The sequence below is a fragment of the Chrysochloris asiatica genome, unplaced genomic scaffold (assembly GCF_000296735.1).
Source record: "Chrysochloris asiatica unplaced genomic scaffold, ChrAsi1.0 scaffold00116, whole genome shotgun sequence".
Classification (NCBI taxonomy): Eukaryota; Metazoa; Chordata; class Mammalia; order Afrosoricida; family Chrysochloridae; genus Chrysochloris; species Chrysochloris asiatica.
The window spans coordinates 742,674-754,587 of record NW_006408634.1 but is presented as its reverse complement, the minus strand read 5'-3'; the positions used below and the strand labels follow the sequence as shown (position 1 = coordinate 754,587).

General features: G+C 45.0%; 2 protein-coding genes across 2 annotated transcripts in view; both read left to right on the top strand.

Moving 5' to 3' along the window:
• The window catches only part of ZNF667 (zinc finger protein 667), a 20,340-nt gene extending 8,631 nt beyond the window's left edge, over positions 1-11,709 (top strand). Inside the window, exon 4 of the mRNA XM_006868278.1 lies at positions 10,160-11,709. Coding sequence (XP_006868340.1) covers positions 10,160-11,709 — 1,550 coding nt within the window. The remainder of the gene's footprint in view (positions 1-10,159) is intronic.
• Positions 6,080-7,406, top strand: LOC102830113 (retinoic acid receptor RXR-beta-like). Its single transcript, XM_006868254.1, has 2 exons — positions 6,080-6,089; positions 6,613-7,406. Exons 1-2 carry the CDS (start codon positions 6,080-6,082, stop codon positions 7,404-7,406), a joined length of 804 nt encoding a protein of 267 aa, XP_006868316.1.
• Positions 11,710-11,914: the final 205 nt, after the last annotated feature.

The window sequence follows — 11,914 nt, the reverse complement described above, 5'->3', positions numbered from 1 at the left end:
ATCACACACTGTAATGCCGACACTGAGAGACGCTGTTTTCATCACACACTGTAATGCCGGCGCTGAGAGATGCTGTTTTCATCACACACTGTAATGCCGGCGCTGAGAGACGCTGGTTTAATCAGTCAGTGTTTTGAGCGCCTCGTGTCTGCTGGTCACTGTTGCTGGCATTCTGTAAACTAGAAGATTAACAGTGAACGCAGTAGATGGAATTCTCGTCCCTTGTGGCATATATTCACCTGTTGTAAGGAAGCTCACATACAGCCCTCATCCACTGGGCAGCACAGGGTTGTTGCTATGACTCTAACTAGGTTTCAGGGGAGCGTCGGCACCAGGATAACCAGTAAGAAATGTCTGAAAAGCAAACCAGTGAAACCTGTGAGTCTCGATCAATTGTGGGGATGGCGCGAGATCTGACAGGGTTTTCATTCTGCTATGTGTTGGATCAAACTCAGCTGCAGCTACCGAGCAACGGGAGACAGACGAGCAATAGATGTGGGTGTAAGTGCTCTGAAGGCAAAGGAGGCAGGGCAAGGAGTGGACTGTGAGCCGGCTACTGCTAGGCCAGGTGGGCAGGAAAGACTGGGGACATGGCCATTGGGCAGAGCTCTGAGTGTACAGAGGTGAGGACCAGAACTCCCCAAAAAAGGTGGAAGAAGTGCAAAGACACCACAGTAAGGAGGAGCCTAGCCAAGCTTGTCATGCTTACAGAAGACCCGGAGACCCCTGTGACCAGAGTGGGTGTGGGGAAGCCTCAGAAGTAGCGCCATCCAGTGGAAATGTAATGTCAGCAGGCATGTCATTAAAAATGCTCTAGCACCCACTCTGAGGAGTTCTGGTAGTGTGGTACATTACGAACGGAGCTGCAAGGTCAGCAGTTCAAATCTAGCAGCCGCTCTGTGGGAAGAGAGGAGGCTTTCTGCTGCTGTCGAGATTGACAGCCTCGGAAACCCTACACTGGGTCACTCTGAGTTGGAACCGACTTCACGGTACCTAACCACCACCAGTATCCACTTTGAAGTAAACAGACAGAAACAGGTGAAGTTCATGTTGGCAGTATGCGTTGTTTCACGTATATTCAGAACTTCGTGATTTCAGCACAGACAGGAATGTCTTGTTTTATTGGTGTTACAGGTGTCGCGTTGCTTAGTTTATCAATGGAAGGTTTGGAACAAGCCTGCGTCGAGCATGTCTCTATTGACACCGGATTTTAAACTTTTCCATAATGCCATTGCCCACCGAATAGACTAACAAATCCCAAACCAAACTCACTGTCAAGTCAGTTCCAACTCACAGTGACCCTGTACAGAGGTTCTGAGAATCAGTCTTCATAGGACCAGACAGCGACAGTGAACAGTGTAGTACCAGTGGACCTCATGCATGTACCTCTTAAGTGCTGGGCAGTCAGTTTTGGCTCATAGTGACTCCATATAGGGTCCCGAGGAACAGCTTTGACTGAAATATTTTTGTGGGGGCGGGATGCGCTATCATCCCATGCAGCGAACCAGTCAAAACTGAGATGTCAGACCCACTGCGGTCGGGTGGTTCTGACTCACGATGACCCTGTGGGACAGAATAGACTAGCCCCACGGGGTTTTCTGGTCTGTTCTCTTTATGGATGTAGATCACCAGGTCTTGAGTCTCAGAAATCTGCCAAGGGGTTCAAACCGCTGACTCCTCCGTTAGAGCAGCTGGACATTTCACCTGCACGCTCTGACCATTCCCCTTACTGCGTTCATGTTGTTGGTCGAGGCCACCTCACAGTGACCACTGTCCACCGGAACGAAGCGCTGCCTGTGTCTTCACTGTTGTTACCTTTGAGCCCATCCATCTCAGTGAGGATCTTCCTCATTTTAGCTGATCCTCTACATGATATCCTTTTCCAGAGACTTGGTTCCTCCTGATAGCACGTCCACAATACATAAGATAAAGTCTCCCCATCCTCACTTCTGAAGCATTCTGTTGTCCTTCCAAGACACCTTTGTTCATCTTGTCACAGACAGAACATAGTCTATTTAATCATCTTTGCTTACATCGTAACTCAAATGTATCAATTATTCTTCTGAATAGTTAGGCATCGAAAACCGTATGAATAGCAGTGGAACACTGTCAGATAGCACCAGAATATTAAATATTGAAACATTTTGAGTAGCACCAGAATATTGTCAAATATAGGGCTGGAAGATGAGCCCCTCAGGTTGGAAGGCACATAAAATAAAAGTGGGAAAAGCTGCCTCCTCAAAATAGAGTTACCTGTGAAAACATGAATGGAGTAAAGCTCTTGGGACCTTCATTGGCAGATGGGGCACACCTGAAAATGAGGATAAACAGTTGCAAATATCCATTAATAATCAGAACGTGGAATATACAAAGTATGAATCTAGGAAAATTGGAAGTTGTCGAGAATGAAATGGAGCTCATAAACATGGATATCCTAGGCATTCGTGAGCAGAAATGCTTTGGTACTGACAATTTTGAATCTGACTGTCAGTCACGTGGTTTACTTTGCCAGTAATGATAAGTTAGAGGAATGGTGTCACATTCATCATCAAAAAGAGCATTTCAAGATCTATTTTGAAGTACCATGTTGTCTGAGAGAATAATACTCATACTCCTACAAGGAAGCCCAGTTCATACCAGCACTATTATTCAAATCTACACACCAACCACTGAAGCCAGTGAGGATGAAATTAAAGAATTCTACCAGCTTCTTCAGTCTGAAATTGAACAAAAAATGTAATCAAGCTGTATTAATATAATTACTGGTGATTGGAATGCAAAGTTTGGGAACAAAGATGAAGGATCAGTATGGCCTCGGTGACAGATACTGGAGAGCGCATGATAAAATTTGGTAAGACCAATGATGTCTTCACTGTAAATACTTTTTTGAAAAACAACATAAAAGATGACTATATACATGGACCTCAGCAGATGGAATCTATAGAAATCAAATAGATGACATCTGTGGAGAGAGAAAATGGAAAAGCTCCATATCAGTCAAAACAAGGCCAGATGAAATGAAATGTGCATAGGTCTCTTGTGATACAATAGTGAATAATTGTTATCAGGACTGATTGTGAGGGTTGGAAATGTAAAGGTAGACATTTTGTAGCAAGGAAGAGAGTGATTAACTTTTCAGTCTACAGTGGAGGGACCATCAAAGGAGAGCGGGACCCTACCCAGAGAAGCAGTGATGCCTGAGATGGAGGCAGAGACAATGACGTGGAGAGATGGAGCAGCTGGGGACTTTAGACACAGAGAGGGAGAGGGGCTGTGTGCTGACGACTCGGGAACAGGCTTGCAGGGTTGGTTGATGATGTATGGAGGGGATTGTAACCATAGCAATGAAACAATATACGATAGGATGAATGTAAAACATGTTCTCCCATGTAAAACTATCACATAATTCACAATAAAACATTTTTAAAAACAAGGCCAGAGCAGGCTGTACAACAGACCATCAGTTGCTCATATGCAAGTTCAGGCTGAAGCTGAGAAAAAGTAAAAGCCAAAATATGACCTTAAACATATCCCACCTGAATTTAGAGATCATCTCAAGGACCAGAGATGACGCATTAGACGCTAATGACCAAAGACATGAAGAGTTGTGAGATGACATTAAGAACATCATACAGGAGGAAAACAAAAGGTGATCGAGAAGAAGAAGAAAAAGACCAAAATGGATGTCACAGGAGACTATGAAATTTGCTCTACAGCATAAAGATGCTAACACAAATGGAAGAAATTAAAAGGTAGAAGAGCTGAAGAGAACGTTTCAAAGGGCAGCTCGAGAATACAAAGTATTATAATGCAGTGTGCAAAGATCTGGAGTTATGAAACCAAAATGGAAAACATGCTCAGCATTTCTCAAACTGAAAGTATTGAGGAAGAATTCAAGCCTTGAATTGCAATCGAGAAGGATTCTATGGGTAAAATACTGAAGGATGCAGAAAGCATCAAAAGAACATGGGAGGAATACAGAGTAACTGTACCAAAAAGAAGTGGTCGATGGTCAACCATTTCTAGAGGGAGCATATGATCAAGAGCCGAAGGTACTGAAGGAAGAAGCTCAAGGTGCGTTGGAAACATTAGCAAAGAGCATGTTTCCAGAAATTAATTGAATATAAATTGAACTCTTTAAACAAACTGATACGGAACTGGAGGTGCTCGCTCATATATGCCAAGAAAATTTAGAAGACATCCCCTTGGTCAACTGATTGGAAGAGAGGTGATCCAACAGAATGCAGAAATCATAGGACTATATCATATGCAGATAAAATTTTGCTAAAGATAATTCAAAAATGCCCACAGCAGTACATTGACAAGGAACTGCTAGAGGTTCAGACTTGATTCCAACAAGGACGTGGGATGAGGGCTATCATTGGTAACATCAGATGGATCTGGACTGAAGGCAGAGAATACCAGAAAGATACTTAGCTGTACTTTATTGACTGCGCAAAGGTTTTCAACTGCATGGATCTAGACAAACTGTGGACAGAATTGTGGGAAATTAGTAGTCTGAACCCCTTCATATAGTGCTCGTGAGGAATTTGTGCGTTGACAAGGATGCAGTTGTTTGAACAGAATGAGGGGACACTTGAATGTTTAAAACGAGGAATTGTGTGCCACCAGGGTTGTATTCTTTCACCACACTTTTCTCTTTACACTGAGCAAATAATCCAAGAAGATGGATTATATGAAGAGTGTGGCATCAGGATTGGAGGAAAATTCAGTAACAAGCTGTGATATGCAGATGATACACTCTTGCTTGCTGGAAGTAAAGAGGTTTTAAAATACTTACTGGTGAAGCTCAGAGCCCACAGTCTTCAGTATGGGTTGCACAATGTAAAGAAAACAAAAATTCTCACCACTGGACCAATAAATAACATCATGATAAATGGAGAAAAGACTGAAGTTGTCAAAATTTTCATTTTTCTTGAGTCCATTATCAACACCCATGGAAGCAGCAGTCAAGAATTCAAACATTATGTATGTGGTGGGGTGGATGTTCCTTGGAGTCAATTCCAACTCACAGCGACCCTATACACGGTTTCCGAGGCCGTAAATCTTTACGGGAGCAGAAAGCCTCATCTTCCTCCTGCGGAACAGCTGGTAGTTTCGAACTGCCAACCTTGAGGTTAGCAGCCCGACTCGTAACCACTATGCTACCAGAGCTCCGTAAACAACATATGTTGTTGTTGTTGTTGTTAAGTGCCATCAAGTTGGTTCCGACCCATAGCAACCTGTATAGGGTTTCCAAGGAGCAGCTGGTGAGCTTGAATCACCAACTTTGCAGTTCAAATGGCTTAGCATTAGGCAAATGTGCTATACATGATCTCTTTAAAGTGTTGAAGAGCAAAGATGTCAGTTTGAGGTATAAGGTGCGCTTGACCCCAACCATGGCATTCTCAGTAGCGTCCTATGCATGTAAACGTTGGAAGACTGTAGAAGAATTGTTTCATTTGAGTTGTGGGGTTGGAGAAGAATATTAAAAGTACCATGGACTGCTAGAGAAACAAACAAACCTGTGCTGGAAAAAGTACAACCAGAATGTTCCTTAGAAGCCAAGATAACAAAAACTTGCCTCTTGTATTTTGGACATGTTCTCAGGAGAGACAAGTCCCTGGAGAAGGGACATCCTGCTTGTTAAAAAGAGGAAGACCCGGGTTCTCTTTCTCCTCCCAAGGGTGATATTTGCTTTCTTACTCCCCTTCTCAGCTCTTCCCCCTGGCACCCTGTAGAATTTTCTTAGTGATTCTGCCTGTCTGGCCAATTCCTGTGAGTTCTCCCCAGTTGCTCCTAGGGTGAGATAATTTCCTTTCCTATGATGGGTCTCTCTAGCTCCCTTTCTGTAACCTGAATAGTCCATTTTCTCTGTGATCTAATGCTCCCTCTCTGGTCTCTGTCTCCGTGTTAGCTACAGTTTTTCCTCTGACCTCTGGGCCTCTACGCTCTTTAGCTGTAGACATTACTGACGATCCACAGGACTTGCTTTCCTTCCATCTTACCTTCTTAAGTCTGATTTATGGAATTCTAAGAGAGAGTGTCTTAGTCCAGTCTCATTTTAGAGAAGGTGAACATGAGGTCTGGTAGGTGAGGTGACTTTTCCAAGGTCATGCAGTGAAGGAGTGGTAGGGCTGGAATCCGAGCCCCCGTGTCTGAAGGCCAGGCCAGCAGCCCTTTGACGGCCTCTTTGATGAGTGTGAAGAGCACAGGGTTTGTAGTCAGACACCCTTGTGTGAACCTGGGCAAGTTACTGAGCAGCTACAGAGCCCCCAGCTCTTCATTGTAAAGAAATGGGAACAGTAGTTGGCAGTGTTGGTGTGATGATAGTGTAAATGTTACAAGTGCTCGACATACTTCTTATCATATAATAAACCCCTCGTTTAAATGTGTGCTTCACTTCACTCCTCTTACTAATTCCTTTACTCTCCTTGTTTCTTTCTTGACTCATGCTTCCAGACTGTCCCCAGGCCACCACTTAGAGTGACTTCCTCAATTCCTATAAAAATTTCCTAAGGGCTTAGAAGACCCTGTTAACTCCCTAAAGGACATTTTTGAACCCCTCATAACTGGCTGCTGACTGTCCACTTTCTCTCCCTCCCCCCGCAGCGGTCCAGGAGGAATGTCAGCGGGGAAAGGACAAGGACGGGGATAGGGAGGGGGCTGGGGGCGCCCCCGAGGAGATGCCTGTGGACAGGATCCTGGAGGCAGAGCTTGCTGTGGAACAGAAGAGTTACCAGGGTACTGAGGGTCCTGGGGGAACCGGGGGTAGCGGCAGCAGCCCCAGTGACCCTGTGACTAACGTCAGTCAGACAACTGACAAACAGCTCATCATACTTGTTGAGTGGGCAAAGAGGATCCCACACTTTTCCTCGTTACCTCTGGATGACCAGGTCATTTTGCTACGGGCAGGCTGGAACGAGCTCCTCATTGCCTCCTTCTCCCACCGATCCATTGATATCCGAGATGGCATCCTCCTCACCACAGGTCTTCAAGTGCAACGCAACTCAGCCCAGGCCGCAGCCCTGGGAGCCATCTTTGACCGGTCCCTGTCCAGGGTGCTGACAGAGTTAGTGGCCAAAATGCGGGACATGAAGATGGATAAGACAGAGCTTGGATGTCTGAGGGCAATCATTCTCTTCAATCCAGATGCCAAGGGCCTCTCCAACCCCAGTGAGGTTGAGGTCCTGCGGGAGAAAGTGTACGCGTCGCTGGAGACCTACTGCAAACAGAAGTACCCTGAGCAGCAGGGACGGTTTGCCAAATTGCTGCTCCGACTGCCTGCCCTGAGATCCATTGGCCTCAAGTGTCTAGAGCATCTGTTTTTCTTCAAGCTCATTGGCAACACCCCCATTGACACCTTCCTCATGGAGATGCTTGAAGCTCCCCACCATCTAGCCTGAGCCTGGACCCAGACCCGGTGCTCCCTCCGCACACTTTTGAGGAGTTCCATCCACCCAAGAGACTTTAAGCCCTGGGGCAGGGAGGGGAAGGACCACGTTCCCAGACCCTGGGTGGGGTGAAGAGTGCAGGGTCAGAGGTGAAACCTTGAAGGGTTCCATCACCCTCCCACCTCCAAGGACTTTTCTTGATATCCCGAGTCAGAGGGCCCTCCAGATCACTGCAGAGGCCACTGCCTGTCTCCCTGCAGTGGCCTCTGGTCTTTGGATTTGTTATGGTCTCTCATGATTTCTGCTGACTTGCCAGCCCCTGCCTGGAAGGGTCTTCTTCCCCAGCACAAAGCCCTGGCCCTGCTCCCAGGACCCTGCTCCCCCTTTCAACATCGTGCTCCACGTACTTCCTCACCTGAAGAGTAGAAAATTCCAGGAGATGGACAGACATGATAGTAAAACTCTGACAGGCCTTCCTTCTCCCAGGCCTGGCAGCTGGGACCATTCTGGATGAAGGGAGAGATCAGGTCACTGTCTCTTGTCTAGTGTCCCCTTTCACTCGCCCCTCCTCCTGCAGTCAGACAGAAATAAAAATGGGGTGCTAGTGAAGGAGGTCCAGGAGATGTAGGAGCTGACCTGCTATTTTCAATTTCCTCTGAGGATAGAGACTTGCAGTTAAGACTCAAAGTACTGTACTTCCCCAGGTTGACTAAGGAACGCCGGTGGTAGAGGTGGGTGTTTGGGAAAGGCGGGGCCCTGAGATGGTCTTCCCTGGGGCTCTCCACCCACTGGCTGCTGCCCCACGCCTCTCCAGCCTAAGTCAGGCCTCTCTGTGGTGGCCTCAGGTGCGGCAGGAGAGCCGACTATGGTGGGCACACTGTGGAGGAGGACACATGACCCTGGCTTGAAAACTAAGGGGAGGTGGTCAGCCTGCAGAGATGGGGTGCTGGGGCTGTGTGACTTTTTGCCCTGTAGCTCCTCTCTTTGGGTTTCCGTTCCCCTTTCATTTACTCACACATATAAAATCGCTTTCAAATTCAAATTGCTGCTTTTCTGGAAAAACAAAACAAAAAAGAAGACCCCCACTGAGGTGGATTGGCACAGTAGCAGTGGACTCAAACCTGGCAGTTGTGAGATTGGTGCAGGATTCAGCAGTGTTTCATTCCGGTGGGTCTAGGGTCTCTGTTGGTCAGAATCCACTGGATGGTACCTACCAACGACATTCCCTTTGAGTTCAATGTTTTCAGTCTTATAACTGTCTAAATACCCACTCCTAATAGCTGCTCTGGTAGCGTAGTGGTTATGAATCGGGCTGCAAACCTTAAGGCTAGCAGTTCGAAAGTACCAGCCGCTCCGCGGGAGAAAGATGAGGTGTTCTGCTCCCGTAAAGATTTACAGCCTCGGAAACCCTGTACAGGGTCGCTATGGGTCGGAAATGACTCGACGGCACTTAACAACAATAGCTGCTAAGTCTTTTGTTGGTGTCTTTCAACATTTTATTTCTTTTTTAACTTTTTGTGGTGATTTGGGTGAAAATTTACAGCTAAAGGAAATATTTTTAAATCTAGACACGTTTTGTGATGTTGATTGCAACCCCACAGTGTAACAGTTCTCTTCCCACTTCCTCCAGGGCTCCCCATTTGCATTCATCCTCTACTAGCCTGCCTGCCTTCTGAGCTCTGGTCCTACACAAATACTGCCCCTTTTGATCTCAGATGGGTGATTGTTCTAAGGAACACATACTGTTCACCTTACAGCCTTGTCTCCTTTTAGGCTCAGAGTTGAGATACAGGGATGATTCCTGATCTAGGCTGGAAAGGTGTCTAAGAGAACAGGCTTTGGGGTTCACACCAGTAATCCTGAAGTTTTTTTTATGATTTTAAGTTTTGTTTTACATTTTTCCCCTCTCTATGCAGGACATCTTATTGCGATCCTTTTCAGAATGATCTGTAGGGACAGCCAGGCACCGTTGAGTTCTGATCTTAGGGTCTTCGAGGCTGAGTTCAGACCTCAGTTCAGTGTTTTGGACTAATTGTTTCCAAGTGTTTTAAACTTTCTTCACTCGTCTTCGCTTCGGATGAGTTGGCCACTCTAAAGCTTTTAAGACTACAGTCTCTTCTCACCAAAGTAGAATGTAGAACGTTGTCTTTGTGCACTGTGCTATGCCAGTTGACCACAGTGGGCCCAAGACTGTGGACCTGAGCCCTTGGGCCTTAACATTGTATTTTAAGATTACACTTTAAATTTATAACTTTATGGAAATACTAAATATTATGAATTCACTTATTTTGAGTGTGCGATTTCAGGATTCTTTTTACAAGCTGTGTGTAAAAGTCACCATAATCCACTTTTTTATCACCCCTAATAAAACCCCTTATGCCTGTTACTCCAATTAGATAGGCAACCATTAATCTACCTTCTGTAGATTTGCCTTTTTTGAACATGTCATACAATAAAAGTACGTTTATCTAATGAACACTATAAGGAAATATGGAGTGCATGATTTAAAATTTATCCTATAAATAAAGTTTCATTTTCCAATTGCAGACTCCTAAATTTCTCCTAAATGCCTAAAAAAAAAAGTTCTGTAAAACCATTAGTATCATAACTGAAACCATACACAAAATGTTACTGTTGTAGTTATCATCATGGTTGTTACTGTTAGTGATTGATAATGATAAGGCCTCCATTTATATTCTAGAAGCTTCGTTTTTCCAGCACAGGAAAACAGAAACATTTCCTTTTTTTTTTTTTATGTCTTTTAGACTCAGGGTCTGCATTTAAGACCAAGAAGTTCCCCCCAAATCAGTACAACAAAGCTGGGCAAAGCATCCATCAGAAAGTTCCCACAGGAAAGAGGGGCTGCAAAACGAACTCAGTCCTAATAAAATCCAAGAAAGGCAAGAAATCGTTAAAATGTACGGACTGTGAGAAAACCTTCAGTCGGAGTTTATTCCTCCAACTCCATCAGATCTCTCATACTGGGGAGAAGCCTTATGAGTGTAGCAAGTGTAGGAAAGGTTTCAGACGGATCTCTTCACTCATTCTTCACCAGAGAGTTCACACTGACAAGAAGCGCCATGAGTCTGGTAATCGGGAGGGACACTTCGATCAAAGGACAACTCTTACTCTCCATGGAAGAATTCACGATAGCAAGGAACCCTCTGACCACGGGAAGACGTCCAGTCCGTGCCCATCTCTCAGTATACCTCAGAAAATTTACGTTGTTGAGAAAGTCCACCAATACAGAAAGTGTGGGAAAGCCTTCAGTCGGATGTCATCCATTTCACTTCATAAGAAGATTCACAAGAGAAGGAAAACCCACAAATGTCAAGCATGTGGGAGAGGTTTCAGTAAGAAATCAGTGCTTGTTAAACATAACAGAAGTCATGCTGGAGAGAAACCTTATGAAAGTATGAAAACCTTAAGTCGGAGTCGACAGCAGAGAAGGCGTTCTTTAGAGAATCCTTACAAATGCAGAAGGTGTCAGAAATCCTTTAGTAAGGTTTCATCGCTCTTGCTTCATCAGAGGTTTCATGCTTCAGAGAAGCCCCTTAAATGTGACAGGTGTGAGAAGGTGTTCGGGCAGCTTTCAACCCTTCTTCTACATCTAAGAACTCATAACGGAGAGAAAGTGTACAGGTGCAATAAATGTGATAAGGTCTGTAACCGGTACTCATCCCTTCTGCAGCATCAGAAAGTCCATACAAGGAAAAAGAAACTTATCGAATGTAAAGAATGTGGAAAGATGTTTTCTGGAACCGCAAACCTTAAAATCCATCAGAACATTCATTCTGAAGAGAAACCTTTCAAATGCAACAAATGTAGTAAAGTTTTTGGCCGTCAGTCATTTCTGATTGAGCATCAGAGAATTCATACTGGAGAAAAGCCCTATCAGTGTGAAGAATGTGGGAAAGCCTTCAGTCACCGGATATCCCTTACTCGACACAAGAGGATTCACTCTGAAGATAGGCCTTATGAATGTGATCAGTGTGGGAAAGCCTTCAGCCAGAGCGCACACCTGGCCCAACATGAGAGAATTCACACTGGAGAGAAGCCATATACGTGCAAAACGTGTGGAAAGGCCTTCAGCCAGCGTACGTCCCTCATTCTGCATGAAAGGAGTCATACAGGGGAGAAACCCTATGAATGTAATGAATGTGGAAAGGCCTTTAGCAGTGGCTCAGACCTTATCCGACATCAGAGAAGTCATTCTTCAGAGAAACCCTATGAATGCAGTAAATGTGGGAAGGCATATAGTCGGAGCTCATCCCTTATTCGACACCAGAATACACATTCTGAAGAAAAGGACTAGGGGTGTTTTTGAATCTGTGAAAGTGAAGTCTGAGGTTTTCAAACAAGCAGGGAGAGATGAATGGGGAAAATGTGTTTGTCTAAAACATGTAAATTTTTGTACATATGAGACCATCTGGTGAGAAGTGCCCCATTTTGAGAAAGCCGATGTTATCAGTGACTTTTGACCTGATGATTTGAAATCAGATGAGGAAGTGACCATTCCA